Source organism: Coenobita brevimanus, chromosome 99, assembly GCF_032717465.1.
Source record: "Coenobita brevimanus isolate Jiangsu-jjx chromosome 99, ASM3271746v2, whole genome shotgun sequence".
In the NCBI taxonomy this organism is placed as follows: Eukaryota; Metazoa; Arthropoda; class Malacostraca; order Decapoda; family Coenobitidae; genus Coenobita; species Coenobita brevimanus.
Window position 1 is genome coordinate 16,165,832 of NC_137052.1, and position 19,145 is coordinate 16,184,976.

At 41.8% G+C, this 19,145-nt stretch overlaps 1 protein-coding gene across 1 annotated transcript in view; it reads left to right on the forward strand.

Annotated features, from left to right (window-relative positions):
* Positions 1-19,145, forward strand: part of aux (cyclin-G-associated kinase) — a 462,562-nt gene that overhangs the window by 327,090 nt on the left and 116,327 nt on the right. The window contains exons 18-21 of the mRNA XM_080283925.1: positions 4,777-4,904; positions 10,911-11,037; positions 11,458-11,819; positions 12,998-13,193. Of these exons, the coding sequence (XP_080140051.1) occupies positions 4,777-4,904; positions 10,911-11,037; positions 11,458-11,819; positions 12,998-13,193 (813 nt within the window). The remainder of the gene's footprint in view (positions 1-4,776; positions 4,905-10,910; positions 11,038-11,457; positions 11,820-12,997; positions 13,194-19,145) is intronic.

Below are 19,145 nucleotides of genomic sequence, written 5' to 3' on the forward strand. Positions count from 1 at the left end.
TCAAATTTGTTATGTGCTGATGCAGTACTGCTTGCAAGTACCAGACAGGAACTTGGTAGGCTAATGCAGAGTTTTGCTAATGTCTGTGAGTGTCGTGCCTTGAGAGTAAATGTAGAAAAGAGTAAAGTGATGGTTATTGAGAGAGAAGATGACTCCCATTGTGATGTTACAGTGAATGGAGAGAGACTGGAATAGGTGAGAGAGTTCAAATACTTTGGTACAGTGATAGGAAAGAGAGGAAAATGTGCAAAAGAAGTTGCAAGTAGAGTGACACAAGGAAGAAGAGTAGCTGGTGCAGTGAAGGCCTTGATAAGAAACAGAGGCTTGAGTGTTGCAGCTGTACAAGGCTTACATGAAGGAGTGTTAGTGCCAACTTTAACATATGGATGTGAGACTATGGTGTGGCATGAAAATGAAAAGTCAAGAGTAAAAGCAGTGGAGATGGGACTGCTGGGGAATGGATGTGGAGTACAGAGGGTGGATAGGATATGAAATAATGTGATTCGTGAAAGGTGTGGAGTGAGGAATTCGGTGGACTCCAGAATCGAAGTACGTGTACTGAGATGGTATGGCCATGTGGAGATAATGGATAACATAGAGTGGTGAAAAAGGTATATCTGAGCGAATTTGGAGGAGGGAGAAGGCAAGGTAGGCCAAGGTGAAGGTGGAGAGATATTGTGGATGAGTGTGTGAGGAAGAGAGGTTTGGAAGTCGGTGAGGCTAGTGAACTGACGAGAGATCGAGCTGGCTGAATGAATGTTGTGAGGAGAAGTGCATGATCAGGGATTTTGGCACCCTTTTTTAATCTGGCAGCATCCAGATTGACTCAGTCAGATATGTTTATGTGAAGCTACAGAACATGGTGAATGTTTTTGGCGTGTCTGATAGAGCCAGGATTCCGGAGACTTGAATGATGAGTGAAAGGATGCATGGCCCATTGGATTGGGCAAATTTGGGCTGTCTGGACATTACTACTCCTCACCCTCCCCTTGGATGGGAAAGGAGGTCTGGATGATGATGATGAAGTAAAGTTATGGTCTTCAGTAGAAATGAAGTCACTTAATGCACAGCCAGGCTGGATGGTTAGAAAATGGAAAATCTGTCTATCTATCTATCTATCTATTGCCAGATGCCTTAATCCCATACAGGGTGGCCACAAACAAATCGCCTTCACGTCACCCTGTCCCCCGCCATTTCACTGCCCTGCTCCCAACTCACATCCCTCCTCTCTCATATACCTCTCCACTCCATGCCACCATCTCATCCTCGGCCTCCCCCTCCCTCTCCTCCCCTCCACCTCACTCATATACACTCTCCTCATCAGTCTCTCACCCTCCATCCTCTCCACATGGCCAAACCATCTCAGTGTGTTCCTTCTAATGCTTCCTATCACATCCGCATCCATACCACAACGCTCCTTTATATCCTCATTTGTCAGCCTGTCTCTCCAAGTGACTCTACAGGCTCCTCTTAAAAAACTCATTTCCACTGCTCTCACTCTTGACGTGTGTCCTTCCAGCAACGTCCGAGCTTCACTTCCATACTGTCATGTAGTCACTTTTTCACTTCCATGCTCACTTCCCTGTTTCTTATCACTGCTTTCAAGGAACCAGCAACCTTTCTTCCTTGTTGCACCCTTTCAAGCATTTCACCCTCCAAACTTCCATCCTTACTCATCACACTCCCCAAGTACTTAAACATACTCACATTTTCCATTTCCTCACCATCCGACCTCACTGTCCCTTCACTGACTTCCCCTCTCTCAAAGATCATCATTTTACTCTTCCTTACATTCACCTTTAGATTCTGTTTCTTACACACTCTCCCAAACTCATCCACCAAGCCTTACAGCTCCCCTTCGTCATCACTTAACAACACAGTATCATCTGCAAACAATAGTACAGGGAGTTTCCAAACACTTCCCTTTCTCATTAGGGCCACTCCAACATCCACTGCCCTACCTTGTATCTCTTTTATTACCCCATCCATGTACAGATTGAACAACCATGGAGACACGACACATCCCTGTTTCAACCCAACCTTCAAAGAGAAAAATTTACTCAGTTTACCATCCACATGCACTGCAGCCTTAGCGCCATCATACATACTCTTCACAGCATTCAACAACTTCCCATCTACTCCATGATGTCTTAATGCTTTCCACAATCTTTGTGGATCCACCCTGTCATATGCTTTCTCCAAATCAATGAAGGCCACATACAACTTCTTTTCCTTCTCTAGAAACTTTTCCATCAAAGGCCTAAGAATGAATATCTGATCTACACAACCTCTTCCCTTCCTAAAGCCTCCCTGCTCTTCTCCAACTAATTCCTCTGTTATTTCCCCAACTCTGTCAATAAGTATCCTACCATACACTTTTTGTATTACACTAAGAAGACAAATGCCCCTGTGATTACCACACACTTCTTTTTCCCCTTTTCCTTTGTACGCGGGAATAATTATACCCGACTTCCAATCCTCCGGGACTCTACCATCCTCGCAGGCCAATCTGCTCATCTTCCACATCCATTCTACAACTATCTCTCCCCCATGTTCAGCATTTCACCACACACTCCATCAATTCCTGGGGCTTTCCCCAATTTGACTTGCTTCATTGCTTCCACAACTTCTGTCTTACTGATGTCTTCCTGTCTTCTCACCTCCATCCTTCTCCCAGCCATTCCCCAGCCACTTATGGAAAATGTGAGTGCACATGAGTACGTACTTGGGTAGTGATGAGAAAGGTTGGAAGTTTAGAGGATGAAGTGATTGAAAGGGTACAACAGGGAAGAAAAGTTGGTGGTTCTTTGAAAGCAGTAATAAGAAATAGGGAAGTGAGGATGGGAAAGGAAAAAAAAAAGTCGCTGCATGATAGTACTGTATTGTGATGCCAACTCTAACATATGAAAGTGAGGCTTGAACTATGTTGGAAGAACACAAGTAAAGAATAAGAGTGGTGGAAATGAGTTATTTGAGAAAAAAATGTGGCATTGCATTGAGAGACAGACTGACAAATGTGGAAATGAAGTAGCATTGTGGTGTGGATGTGGATGTGATGGAAAGCATTAGGAGAAATGCACTGAGGCAGTTTGGCCATGTGGAGAGTGAGAGACTGATGAGGAGAGTGCATGTGAGCAAAGTGGAGAGGAGGGAAGACCGAGGGTGAGATGGAGGGATGGAGTGGGGAGTTATACAAGTGGTGGTGTGAGCTGGGGGGAGGGCAGCGTAGTGGCAGAAGACAAGGTGACTTGAAGGCAGTTTGTTTGTGGCCAGCCCTGATGGGATTAAGGCGACTGGCTGTTGATAAATAGATAAATTGGGATTACATTGAGATGAAGCTTGGCATCATTTGACTGATTGGTTGAAACTGTGTTAGTATTAAAGTGACATCAGTAGGATACAGACAGTGTTAAAGTGAAGAATATGATGCTTCATTCTCAAACCTGCAGTTGCCTTTGCCACCACCCTTGAACTTGAGACCAGAGACATGTTTGTTCATTGATTTGGATTCTGGTCAACATAGGAGGATGTTTAACTCCTCCTTAGTAGTTTATTTTGCCTACTACATTTTTTATATCATTTTGTACAGTGTTTGTATTGTGTTTTACTATGAACATTGTTGGCATTGGTACCTTATAAGAAGACATTATGTAATGTGCATAATAAATTGCAATAGAAGAGGCATTGTATAATCATTAAAGCCAGTTAGAATACAATGTACAGCAAATACTGTATTCAAGTATAAGCTTTACGCTGTTCTGACCTCACATACCTTTGCAATGACCTTAAAACTTGAGGAGACCTGGGACAACTTTGGTTAATCATAGCCTCATACAGTATGTCATGTTGTATCATATAATTTAAAGTGTATTGAGTCTTTGTTATTTGTTAGCAATATATTCCAAAGTATTTTTTTTTTTTTTTTTTTTTTTTTTTTTTTTTTTTAAAATAAGCAGTGATAGTTCATGCAGTCTGTTTTACTGTGGACTTAACTGCAAAAAAAGGGCATAAAATAATGCAGGATATAATGAGGACTTATTGTAATATAAAATACATTGAATCATGAGGAATATGCACAGCTTCCCACACAGTTGGCACACACTGATACTCAAACCATCAGGGATGAGTTTGGTAAGTATGAGGGATCATTTGTGACACTTATTCGGCAGTTCCTTGGGCTTGAATGGCCAATGAATGATAGTGTGATCCATTTCATTGAGGAGACTTTTGGTTAGTTTCTCCTTCAGTTTTTTTTTTTTTTCCGCTGAACCCTACTGTATTTCTCCCCATCCTTAGGTGGGAAAAAGGTCTGGATGGTGATGATGGTGATGGTGGTGACAATGATGGTAGTAAAAAAATAAAGTACCTTAAGGCTTGCTGCCTGCAAATTTCATTCTTCGCAAATGAAATTGAAGAAAGAGAGAAAGTTTGAATTCAAGTATGTTCATATCAAGATCCCTATACACATTGAATGTAAAATTTATACTGAGGAATTACTGTACATTTTACCACACTTGGATTTCCCGTTGAAGTAGTAGTTGTCAGACTGACCTTAACTGATAAGTGGGATGAAGTAGGTATGGTTATTGTAGGATGGAGTCAGGATTCGGAGGGCTTGAATGGTAAGTGAATGAGTGTAGCACATTTCATAGGAATGCTTTGGGTTAGTTTGTTCTTTTGTTAGTATTTTTTAACCCTGCTTTACTCCATCCTTGAATGGAAATGAAGATATGGATAATGGTGATGACAGATTACTTCCCTGCTCACTGCCCTCAGCCAGTGCTCACGGATCACCTGCTTGTGGAAGGCGTGAATCTCTGCCCCAGCCGGGAACCGTCAACACACAGGCTGGCAGACAGGACTTCATGGCATCATTGAACTGGGATGGAAAACAACAGACACAGGTAACAAACAGTCACAAATCATAATGGTCTTTGCTTAAGCCAAATGTCATGTTGTAGAATACAAGCTTCCATTTTTTTCTTATAACCTCTGAAGCTTATGATGAAAATGGAACATGTTTGGTTTTCCCTTATGTTTGCCGACTGCACTATGTAATGTGGGATGCAGATTGGCCATATTTAATAACCTGGGGGAGGCGGTGGCTCAATTGGTAGAGAGGTTGCCTTCAGTTCTAATGGACCCAGGTTCAAATCGCTGCTGGGGCAGGGAACATTTCAGGGATTTGAATTTCATGAAATCAGACTTTACTGATCTACCAAAAGACCCGCCAACATGTCTAAAAAATCCTCTCACTACAGACAGTCTGTAAATGACTGTCATATTTCAGGGGCTTGCATTCCACTTGAAGATTATGCATTGAATTGTATTAAACAAAACAAACAGTAAGGAAGATATGCTATGTAGTCTCCTGTGTCACTCAGAATATGACCATGTGGCTCATGACCTTACAGTTGACTAAAAAAGTACCTTCAACCATATGATTTATAACTTCACTGTGAGTATTATTACAGTTAATGTTTTTTCCAAGGACAAATATTGTATACGTGAATGAGTAGTGCATTTCATGTGCTTGAATGGGAAGTGTAGTTCATGTGTTTTGTAAGCATCTGTCTTCATTGTTTTTTGACTAAAACAGCAGTCAAACATGCGTTAATAGGTCAGACAGGGAGCCAGTGTCGATAAAGTCGTGAGGTGTTGGATAGCTTGTTGTAGGGTAGGTGCCACTCTGTCTCACAGTTGCCTCCGTCTATCTTGTGTTGTTGGTGAGGTGAATTATGGACACTCTTGGGTTACGGAGTTTATTGAAACAGTTATATCAAGATGTGATGTACAGAGTAACATCGCATGACGGCAAACCCCTTGACTACCCTATCTCCAAGTTTACTAGCATCTGCCTTCAATCATTCTCTCAGACTGTCAGATTGCTGACTTTTAGGAATATATACAGCAGGGTGGGGCTGTGTGAAATGTGTAGTAGCTTTCCACCACATGGGATGACCAGCTATCAGCAGTTACCCCACGTCTCTGCAGCATCATGAAATTCTTTCCTGTCTAGAAAATTTTATGTGTTTTGTATTCTGGTCAGAGGATGTATACGTCTCTACTTGAAGACCAGACATCGCACGTTGGGCAAGTGGTACCTAGGGTATATGAGATATATACATCCATCCATCCATCATCCAATCCTACGTTGCCCCATGGGGAGCATAGGAGCCCATGGCTAGGCAAGGTTGTCCTGACATTTAAGATGAGAGTGACCAGCCTCATTCATCCGTGAGTGGCATTACGTGAGCAGTAAACCCCAACCACCCCTTCGATGCAAACCTTCTCCGGCCTAGTCCGATTGGAGTGCTGTAATTACCCACTAAACCACATTCCCTTCTCATATCCTTTGACTAATACAAGAAAGCCTTGGTTTAATCACGCTTTTTCTAATGCTATCCGCAACAAGGAGAGGGCCTATAAAAGGTACCAGAGCCAACCCACCCCTGAATCACATCTTATTTATGTTTCTACCCAGAATCGTGCTAGGTCTGTTCTTCGCCCTGCTAAAAATAATTTCATCCGTACTAAATGCTTTCAACTCTCCGACTCGAATTCTTCCCGCTCCTTCTAGCACCTTGCCAAAAACCTTTCTAACAACTTTACTTCATCATCCTTCCCTCCTCTTTTCTACCCTGATGGCTCTGTAGCTACTTCTTCTACTGATAAAGCAGATCTGTTTGCTCAGACTTTCTCCTCCAATTCCACCTTAGATGATTCTGGTGCTTTTCTTTCCTCATTTCCCCCCCTCTGACTTCCTCATGACTGACATTTAAATTTCTTCAGCTGATGTATTTTCTACCATCACTGGCCTCAATACTAACAAGGCATATGGGCCTGATGGAGTCCCTCCTGTTGTCCTCAAGAACTGTGCATCTATGCTTACACCCTGCCTAGGTAAACTCTTTCGCTTTTGTCTTTCTACTTGTACAGTCGTCAGCACAAATTCGCTGCAAGCCTGCTCGTGTGTTGTGGTTGCTTTGTCTGGCAATAGTGTTTGGGAACTAGTTGCCACACAGGCTTTTATACGTTTTAACGACGTGTTTGTAAGAATTGGTACTATAAACCACTCATAATACAATATTCTTTATATCTGATTAGCATAAAAATGTGCAAAAGGCGACAGATAAATGTAGTCGAAAGATGAAACTTCTGTTGTCTCCCTCGTACCCATCCAATGTCCCTCCCCACCCTTCCCTCCTCTTTCCCCTTCCCGCTCTCCTTCATCTCCTCTCCTCTCTCTCGTCACCCTGTCTACCTTATAATTATTATCCATGGCGTTAGCCTACATAATAAACCGCACTCTTCTCTACTTCATGTCTATTCCTGTAACTCTTTTCTTCGTCTACATTCGAGAGTTTCTTGCCATGCCACAGTCTTTTTCTCCCACTCTTTACTCCAAACATGATGTGGCAGTTCGAAACCTTATTGTTTCTGACCCTGCTTCATGAATCAGTGAACAAAATGAGGAGGATGGGAACATTGTCCTAGGGAAGAGAGAGGACAAGAAGTAGGAGGAATGGGCACAAATGTTTGTTTAATTTCATTTACTGAAATAATAGCCACCAACTGCTAGGCCCACTCAAACACCAGTAAGGAATGCATCACATGAACGAGACCTCAATGCTCCTATATGTAGCGGCTGTTGGTAGTGACAAAGGGTGGAGAAAAGAAAGACAACTGGAATAAAAGGAATGGAAGGGAGAGGAGGAGGGTGAGAATTGGACTCGAACAGGACGAAATATTGATAACAAACCTTGGATATAGTTGGTAGTACTGCGAGCAGTTGGGAATAGGGCAGACTGGATTAAGTAAATAGTCATGAGTGAATTGCGGTGCGCCAATCGAGTTAGTGCCGTGGATAAATGAATGAAGGTAGAGAGGGTGGGAGAGGAGAAAATGGAGAGGCATGAAAGCGAGTGGGGGATAGAAGGGAAAGGGAGGGGTGGGGGAGACATCAGAAGAGGTAAGGGGGAGAGAGGGAAACGAAGTTTAGACACAGTTATAATGAGGAATACCAGAGTATTACGCTCATACGTCATTCCATAACATTCTTCTGTCAACTCTTGCACTTTTCTATACTGATCAAATACGGTATACAGACTATTGTACTCTAGGAAGTCTCTAGTACCACTTCTTAAAAACACGTCTTTAAAGTGTATAAAAGTCTATATGGCAACTAGTCCCCTTACACTGTTGCCAGACAAAGGGACTTACATCAAACGAGTAGACTTGCAGCGAATTTATGCTGACGACTGTACCTTTCCTTCTAGCTGGAAGTTTGCTCTCATTCAGCCGGTCCCAAACAAGGGTGACCGTTTCCAGCTCTCTAACTATCGTCCAATTGCTTTAACATCCAGTGTTTAAAAAGTTTTTGAGTCCATTCTTAACAGAAAAATTTCAAAGCATCTTTCCTGTTACAACCTTCTTTCTGATCGTCAGTATGGGTTTCGTCAGGGACGCTCCACAGGCGATCTTCTCGTCTACCTTTCAGATTCCTGATCATCCTCTTTTTGGGACTTTGGCAAAAGCTTTGCCATTGCACTTGACATCTCAAAGGCTTTCATTTGAGTGGCATAAATCGTTAATTTCCAAACTGCCCTCTAACGGGTTCTATCTGTGCCTTCATCTATAGCTTCCTTTCCGGTCATTCTATAGCTGCTGTTGTAGACGGCCATTGTTCTTCTCCTAGATCTATTAACAGTGGTGTTCCTCAGGGCTCTGTCTTATCGTCAACTCTCTTCCTTGTATTCATCAATGATCTACATTCTACATCTAACCCTATCCACTCGTACGTTGATGACTCCACCCTTCACCTTTCCATTTGGTTCCCACAATGTCCATCTCAGCAGTCACTTCAACAAACAAGGGATGAGGCTATGGCACACCTAATGTCTGACTTGGCTCGTATGTCTGACTGGGGTAAAAATAATCTTGTTGTTTTTAATGCATCAAAGACTCAGTTTTTACACCTATCAACCTGTCAAAATCTTCCACAGGAATACCCACTAATGTTTAATAATATCCAGCTCAATCCTGAATCATCCTTGAACATGCTTGGGGTTTCATTCATGCGGGACCTATCTTGGAAAGATCATATTGCATCTCTTGTAAAATCTACTTCCAAGAGATTGGATGTGCAAAGCCGACTCCGTGCCTTCTTTACTCCTGCACAGTTGTTGACTTTATACAGGGGTTTTATTCGCCCCTGTTTAGAGTACAACTCTCATGTGTGGGGAGGCTCCCCTCATACAGCTCTTCTCAATAGGGTGGAGTCATCAACTCTCCTTCTCTTACTGGCATCCTTCAACCTCTGTCTTTTCACCACACTGTTGCCTCATTATCTCTTTTCTATCACTACTTCAATGGTCACTGCTTCTCTGAACTGTCTGCTTGCATCCCTCCATCTCTACGACAGTAGAGATAGCACCCGTCTAGCAACAAACTTTCATCCCTTTTCTGTCTAACTCTCTAATGCAAGAGTTAACTGTTACTCCCAGTCTTTCATTTATGCAACAGGTCATCTCAGAAACTGTCTCCCTCTGTCTGTATTTCCTACTTCCTATGATCTCCAGTCTTTCAAACGCACTGTGTCCAGTCATCTCGAAATGAATGGATCTTGAATTTGGCTCTCCTTTGTATTGTTTTTGTTTTTTCTTGGAAGGAGTGTTCATGTGGGCTCAGCCTTTGGTTCCTTCTTCCTTGCATAGAAAAAAAAAAAAAAAAAAATGCTCCAAAATCACCTGGCAGTATCAAACATAAATTAAGGCTTTCATGCTGAAAGGGTGAAACCATTTGGCTTGTCACTCAGTGTAGAGTCATCTACAGGCAGAAGGATGAGGAAAGAATGAAGGAAAGAAAGACAGAAGAGGATGGAAGGAAAGAATGATGGAGGAGAGGAAAGGGCAGACACCTGAGAGCAGCACTGCATCAAGTGAGTGGATGGTGAGCGCCCCCACGTACCACAAGGTGCCTATAATTATTACATATCTATCATTATTACTATCTATCTATCTATTGCCAGACGCCATAATCCCGTAAGGGGTGGCCTTTTGACTTTGAGTTATTTGTTTTACAGGGTGGGGCACTAACCCTTCACCAACCCACTTGCTGACACGTAGGGAGCATGTATGGTTCGGTTATATGATTATCACCCAGCGTTGTAAATGGTTTCTTGGCTTAAAGGAAACCATTTGGCTTGTCACTCAATGTAAAGCCACCTGTAAAGGAAAGAAAAGCAATAAGAAGTGACAGGAAAGATGGGAGAAATAGGAAGAGAGGAGGACAGGCACAGAAAAAGAATGATAAAGGCTAAGGAAGAAGTAGGCAGCACTGCATCAAGTGAGTGGATGATGGTCACCACCACCTACCACATATTAACCTTATACATATTCATGGAAAGATGGTGGAAATTACTTTTCAAGCACTGTGTGCACTGTTGCTCACTGTAAAGCTGGAAAGAGTCTAGATGATTTTTTTTTTTTTTTTTTTTTTTTTTTTTTTTTAGCTACATAGAATTGCTTGGAAATTAACCATGCAGATAGCAGTGGAGCTTTAATAGGCATTTTTATGTAATATACTGTGGCCTTAATACCAAAAATAGAATGTAAATAAATACTGTATGTTATGGTAAGGGTAAAGGTAGAGGAATACCTTGTGTGTATGGAAGAAGAGAATGGATTAGGATAATGGTGAGAGTGGAGGAAGAGAAAAAGAAAGTTTGAGTGAAATAGAGTGGACCAGTATAGTGGTAAAAGAGTAGCAAGAGGGAGAGGAATGTTTGAGAGAGAAGTATATAAGAATAAATTACCTTGAAACCAGTTCTATCATGCCATCCTATGTTTGGGAGTTCCTAGGAGGGAGAAGGTGTCAAGAGATGATAATGATGACTTTACTGATTTCAGACCTGTGAGGGAATAGAGGAGACAATCTCAGATGAGGAAGATGTCACCCCTGTCCCCACTCATCCTTCAGAACCAGTTGAACTCCAGAACTCAAAAGAAGCAGACCTTCTTAATCTTGGATTCTCAGGTCAGGATGCCAGAGCACAGAGCACATACTCTGCTGAATATTTAAATGAAAAATTATGAAAAACAAAGCAGTCTTTGGTAAAAGACAGATGTTATAGAAACTTGTTAATCTTGAAAATTAGTTTGAATAGATCTCCCTCTAGCTGGTTTTTACTCGCCTTCTGGACCCTACCTCACCCCATCTAGGATGGGAATTCATATCAGGATGATGATGATGATGATGACAGTAAGTACATTCCTTCATTCGTCATCATACAGACCTCATTTTTCCACCAAAGGATGGGATGAGGTAGTCAGAGGGGGGGGAAGGGGGAAAATCTAGAAGGAAAAATTAGACAAAATTGGGCCTTCTTGAATGGACCCCACACTCATTCTCTCACCATTTCAGCTTATGGAATATAGACTCATCTCTGTTTTGCAGGTCAGGACTCCAGAGCACAATCAGCATCTGCTCATCAAGTCACTGATAATCAAGCTGATGACATTTTAGCTTCAGATGTGAACCTGCTCGACATCTCAGCTTCCAGTACCAGTGATCCAAGTAATTTTGATCTATTGAGTGGCTTTGGTGGTGGAGACACTGACACTGAGACAAAGCCCACCTCTTCACCTGTCCCAACCACCCAGGAAAGTCTCTTTGATCCTTTTGGTACGGGAGCCACTCTGACCGGAGTCCAAACGGGAGTGAATGCTACTCCCACGGACCTTTTCTCACAATTTGCTGCTCCTCCCCAACAACAACAGCAGCAGCAGTCCAATCCATTTATTCAGCTGGGCAATAAGGTGAGTTCAGGATTCCAAGGGGCTTGTATGGGTAGTGAGTGAATGTGTTGCCAATTTCGTTAGGCATGCTCTTGATTAGTTCTCCTTTGTAATGTTTGTATTTCTCTCTCACTTTCTGGACCCTACCTCTCCCATCTTAGGTAGGAAAAGAGGGTAGGATGGTGGTGATTTTGGTGGTGATAATTGAGATGCTTCTGCTGCTGTGGACAGTAGTGATGGTGACTGAGTTGTGATGATCATAATGATGTTAATATTAACCCTTTGGTGTTTATGGGTGCAGTGCACATTTCATGTACTTGTTACCATTTGACGCAGGCTACATCTGCGCACATTTCAACTGCTCGTTACCATTCGATACCAGTTGCGTCGAACAAAATACCCTGTAGTCCGTTTTTTTTTTTTTTTTTTTTTTTTTTTTTTTTTTTTTTAAATTAAATGGAATTATTCTGTGTCCTTTTCTGGGCGAGAACAAAGCACTACTTGCATCTCCATGTATTCCTCTGCCGCGTTCAACCCACCTCGTTCCCAGTGTCGCCCCACTGCCCCAGTCAGTGTGCTACAAGCCTTGCTCAAGTGTAAGATAATTTCCTTTTGGACTTCTTAAAATTGTCCCTAATTGACCTACAGTAATTCTTTATACACCAAAATGTAGCCAAATAAATTCCCTGTAACTTTTTCTCAGTAATATTTACCATAAAAATTATATTTCTATGAGAAAAAATGAAAAAAAAGAAAGTAGAAAAATATTGAATTAAGGCATAATTTACATTCAGCTGATCTTTTTTTTACAACACCATATCCACGCATATTTATTCAGGATTACGGTGAAAAAAAAAAAACGATTATCGAAGTATAACTAAGAGTGTGAGGATAAATTGCTTGTGCACTATCGAGTGCACGGGAATAGCGCAGCGATGGGGGGTCTCTCACCGTGTGGTCTTGGGCGCCCAGGACTGTGTCCCAAGTACTTGCTCGCGGTTGGACGCAGCCTGCGTTGATTGGCAATGAGTGGGTCAGTTGAGTTGATGTTGAGCAAGATGATGGCAATGACTGATGGTGATTGACTAAGATGATGGTGATGATGATGTTGACTGAGTTGTGATGCTCATAATGATATTACAGTAATTAAGTTGACACTGAGTAAGATGATGATGATGATGCTAGGTATTCCATGGCAGGGTATGGGAGGTATCAGTCCTGTGGGAGGCATGGGAGGACCTACCATAATGGGAGGCATCACCAGCCCCAACAGTACCATGGCAGGAGGCTTTATGCTGCCACAGCAACAACAACAACAGCAACAACAACAACAGCAACAACAACGGCCACAACAGCAGCAACCCACCAAACCTGCTGACCCATTTGCTGAGCTAAGTAAGTGTTGTGCATACTATGTTTGGATGGCAGTATTATGACCAGATGCATATCCACCTCACAAGTAAGAAGTCGTGGCCTTGATTCCCTGTCTGGTACCAGGACCTTTAGACAGGGGTCTCCTCTCCCTCAGTCTGTTTGCACCTAAGAAATAGGGACCTGGATGTTTTAGGGAAGGAAATTACAGACCCCAATCACACATCCCACTTCTTCCATACACACCCCTTCCCAGTAGTCAGAGCCATTGTGGGATGGTTACCTAGCTGTAACCCTTTGTAATGGAGAGGTCCAGTCCTGCAGTGAGCTATAAAGGACTGCTAAGTCCTCTTCATTCTAGAGTTTAAGTGAAGGCAGGGTATGATATCTTGATGAACAGCATCCTTTTCATTATTGTAACCTGTAATTGAATGCTTTTGATGATGCAGTAAACCTCTTCACTCTGATGATGTATTAGGGTTATATTTCTTTCTTACTATGACCATATGATTTTACTTACATTTGGAAAGACTTTTTGAAGTGGTGGAGTTATGTGTGAGGCACTAAAAAAACAAGGGTGAACTCATCACCCAATTAAATTTGCAATTTTTTGTAACTCATGTTTCTGTGACATCTTGTCTCCTTTGTGGAAAGGAATGGTGTTGTTAGTACCTTTTCCACACCGAGAATCCTCATTTGAATGTGGTTAGTTTGCCCTTGCTCTTCTCAGTCATCATTAACCTGTTCACAGCTGGTCTTCCATAACTTCAGTATTGTGTAATTGTATGATGGTAACTTAAATGAAAAATGTCATCAGACTGAAAGGGTTGGTCATAAATTTGCATGTGGAATATTCCCTGTGTTTCTATTCATTAAACTGTCTGCATAACTCTTACATCATAAAGGAGAAGACAGGAAACTCAACCACAAGTAGGTACGTAAACTGGTCGTATCAGACTCGGCTGCACCGATTTTTTTTTTTTTTTTTTTTTTAAACCGCGGGGCGTCACTTTCGTGACGCTCAGGAGCAATGGATCATACCGCGGGGCGTCACTTTTGCGATTCTGTTATTTTGAATTCTCCCGGGCTTTCAAGTGGTGGCTTGTATCATCTATCAGCACTGCCAGTGCCCAGCAATAGTCAGCACTGCCATGTGTACTAAGCTATCTATCCCCGTTTTTGACCCCCCTCCCTACCTCCCCTCCATTACCCTTTCCTCTCGCCTGCCCGGCCGCACTGCGCTAAGCAAATCTTCCCCAGAATTTTCCACTGATTTCACCCATTGAAATAAGCCCTATGCCCTATTTTTATACAAAGTAATATATACCAAAAGAAAATAAGGTAACAGATAGTGCCATACACCTAGAGTTGGCTAATAATCACCTGGTAACACCCCACGTGCACTTGTTCGCTAATTTTCTCTGGTAATTTCCCCTTGAAATATGCCGTATAATCTATTCTCGTCATAAAAATATATATAAGGAAGGGAGAAGCCTAAGTGATATTTACATTCACCTGGAACTACGTAATTTCCTCCCAATCATTTCACAGCATATAAATTAGCAGCTGTCACCTCGCTGACGTTGTCAACCCTTGGCGGCCCCATATCCGCCTCGTCATTTACTTCAGTGTTGTTTCTTGAAATGAAAGCACGTAGCACTCGTGCCCCTCCATTTCTGCCGCCTCTAGAGGGCCCTGTGACCTCTACCCCTAATAAACCTCATGTGGGAAGGGGTAAAGGAATAAGTGACTCTGCTGTGGAGCGTGAAGTGGCTAATTTATCCATGATAATGATGGACAGTGACTACAATCTTTCTGGTGAATCGTGTGATGACCCAGTGGAGGATATGGTGATAAACTACTAGTGCTTCAGTGTCCCAAGTTCATCCTGGCTCCAAGGGAAAGGAGCCCTTATTTACTGGAAGTGACAGTGTATAACATAGTGTAAATAAAATGGAAATGTAAATAATTACTGATATAAGAATATGAGTACAAATACTTGGAGTAATGACAGTCAAAGCTTTGCTCTCTCTAGTTTACTGAACGAGAATGAAAATAAAATATATATATATATATATATATATATATATATATATATATATATCTATCTATTGCCAGACGCCTCAATCCCGTTTGGGGTGGCCACAAACAAATCGCCTCCAAGTCGCCCTGTCCCCCGCCATTTCACTGCCCTGCTCCCAACTCACACCCCCCTCTGTCATATACCTCTCCACCCCATCCCTCCATCTCATCCTAGGCCTCCCACTCCCTCTTCTCCCCTCCACCTCACTCACATACACTCTCTTCGTCAGTCTTTCACCCTCCATCCTCTCCACATGGCCAAACCACATCAGTATATATATATATATATATATACAGTACAGTCCCAGTTAACAGGGCGGCTTGGGGAATTCACCTTCCCGGTTACAGATTTTTCCCGTAGTTCTGTTATTCAAATCTATACAAAGGTGATCATTATCACAGCAGTAAATACAATTCAGGTAATCACCACTCACATCAGGGGGCACACTAAGGGATTCCACCTGAAAAATTGCCTCGTAAACACACACCATGGTCATAATGCACGTGCATGCAATGCCTTGCAGTACCGGTACTGCAAAATGCACAAGTCCATTCTGTTAACTACCGAATAATTTCTTGTATGTACTGTACTCATGTGGAAAACTAAAGAAATAAAATCCTGAATATTTATTGGTAAATTATCACGACACCTGTGCCTCCACATCAGCTTTGTTTACGATCCCGGCCCCAACTGACCGCCACCATTCCGCCACTGTTTTGCACCATTCTGTTAATTACCGAAGTATTCGTTGTATGTACTGTACCCATAAAAGTGGAAAAATAAAGAAATAATATCTTGAACATTTATTAGTGAACTGATGTTAAGACTGCACTATAGAATTATCACACCTGTGCCCCCACACAAGCTTTGATTACGGTCCCGGCCCCGACAGGCTTCCATCATTCCACCCTTCACCTGCCGCCAATCAGCTGTTTTGCACAAAATAAAATACATGATGTACTTATGAAGTGCAAGCATATATATTTTTTTTTCTTCCAACAAAGTAAACCTTCATTCCTATTAACATTTTTTTTTCTTCATCTCTGCCAGCACACATGCATTCATTCATTCATTCATTCATTGCCAGACGCCATGTATCCCAAACAGGGTGGCCAAGGGCTTAGAGTTAATTGTTATACAGGGAGGGGCACTAATCCTCCACCAACCCCACTTGAGACATAGGGAGAACGTTATGCCAACAGCATCTGGTGTTCCCAGGTGGTCACCCATCCGAGTACTAACTCCAGACACCTTCACTTAATACTACATTGAACACAGCCAACAAAACACAATCTGAGAGTAGTAAAGATATAAACTGAATAGGGAAAGGTAGATGAAAAAGAGCTATATCTGGAAATACTGAAAGGGAATGTTATATTAAATATGGTTCTCTCTCTCTCTCAAAAACCTACTATATAACCCACTACAGCACACAAGACTAGACACATACCTTGTACATTAACCTTTGGCTTCAAACAGTAGCTTCTTACGACCATAACATCACACAACTTATACTTAATCAACTTAACCATAATGATCTCAATGACTGGTTTAATTAACCATTCTATTCTATTTTAACCTATCAAACAAATCTAACATACCCTAGCCTAACCTACTCTAACCTAACAAATCCGACACCTTAATCCAACCTAACGCACCTACCTACTTACCTAACTATCCAATTCAGTAGAGCCTGAGATATCTTACTTTACCAAAGCCTTAGCCAAACTAAAGCCTCTCCACTGAATTAAAGCCAACTTTGCTGAATTAAACCCAACCTTGCCTAACGTATATTAACTCAGTCCTTTGGCTGCACTATAGTAACCTTATATTATGCTCTAGTACTGCCACAAACTATATTCAGCTCCGAAGAAGTTAGACACCATCTTGATTAACATGGACTAGAAATATCATCTTTGCACTACTGTATATTCCTGTTAAATCCAGTGGTAGACTAGAATTAAGTAACTTTGAGCCATAATATTGAACTGAGAGTGAGAAGGTGTAAGCTATCTGTCTATCATAGCCTGATGCCTTAATCCCCACACCTCACACACCACACAACATATTTCACAACACACATTGAAAATACAATTCAAATGCTTGTTACTGCAACCTCACATCCCAATGCTCTAACTATTCTGAGACTATCATTATCTTGCTTAATAACTCACTTCACACACAACGACAAACATTCTAAATGCACAAACAGTATGTGGTGCAAGTTAGAGTCGGTCTGTTAGGAAGAAAAACACCGGCGTTTGCTGATTTGCTCTCTCCCGAGATGTCTGGCTTACAAATTCCATACCTGTCTTTGAAACGATTTAACCATCCAACACTGAAATCACATTAAACTTCTGTATTCATTTTATTGTGAAACTCTCTTGCTTTTTCTTCGATAAGAGGACCAGAAATAGGTGCTTCCCTAGATCTTTCTAAGCAAAACCACTTGAACGATGAAGAGTATGCCTTTTTTCAATGGACTTACTTGTCTCGCTTTTCATGAAAAATTCATTGAGCTTGGATGCTTGGGTCTTTATATAAATCGTTGGATTTCCTACATTATATTCGGTCATCAGTGTTTTATAATGTTTACCTTTTTCAAGTCTATTGCCTATGTCTAGCTTCTGTTTCAAGGTAGGCATGACACGCTTACGTTTAGTTTGCTCTTTAGGCATTTTGGAATGTTGAAATTACCGTCCATCAGAGCAACACAACAGCAAGAGGGCTTGTTTACTGTCTGGTGGTAAAAAGCAGACTGGTGATTTGTGGAAATTGTGGAGGGTGTGGAGGATGACTGAATTCAAGTAGGGGAAAGAGGGAGGAGGAGGGCTGGTTAAGAGGATTTACTAGGGATTTACATTAGCCAGAAATGCTTTCACCTCGCTTAGTCCGACTTCACCCAGCCTCGCGTGACACGATAAAACGTCGGTTTGGCGGTCCATTCAAAATGGCGCACAGATATAACTTACTGTCGTTTTTACCAGCCCTTGAATTTTCCCATTTTTCTGAGTATTCCATTTGTCTGGATACTGGATAGCAGGGATCGTACTGTATATATATATATATATATATATATATATACATATATATATATATAGTAAAACTCCCATTATTCGGCATCTATGGGACCGGGATGATGCCGAGAAATTGGATTTGCTGAATAATCAGATATTAGAGGGATTACTGTATTCGGTAATATTACCGACTATTATTACCAACTATATATATATATATATATCACATGTGCAGCATGTGATGTGGTGTGTGGGAGGAAGAGAAGACGGAGGGGGCTGCAAGGAACAGCGTGGTGGACTGAAGAGGTGAGACAGGCTGTGGCACAAAAGAAGAAAGCATACAATGAATGGATGAGAAATAGGGACGTGGAAGAAGTTGAGAGGCGGAAGAAAGAGTTATATGTAGAAAGAAAGAGAGAGGTGAGAAGATTAGTAAACAAGATGTAAGAAGAGAGTGTATGAGGAATTTGGAAGGAATTTGAGTGTAAAGTGGGGGGACTGTAAGAAGATGTTCTGGAAAGAGGTGAAGAGAGTAAGACAGGGTGGAAGTGAGGTTAGCAGGGGATCGAAAGATAAAAATGGTAGATTACTAGTGGAGAAGGGAGAAAATGTGAGCAGATGGAGAGAACACTTTAAGGAATTGTTGAACATACAGGATGGAAGTAATGCGAGTATAAGTGGCTGGGGAATGGCTGGGAGAAGGAGGGAGGTGAGAAGACAGGAAGAAATCAGTATGATAGAAGTTGTGGAAGCAATGAAGAGAGTCAAAATGGGGAAAGCCTCAGAAATTGATGGAGTGTGTAGTGAAATACTGAAGCATGGGGGAGAGATAGTAGTAGAATGGATGTGGAAGATATCCAGATTGGCCTGGGAGGA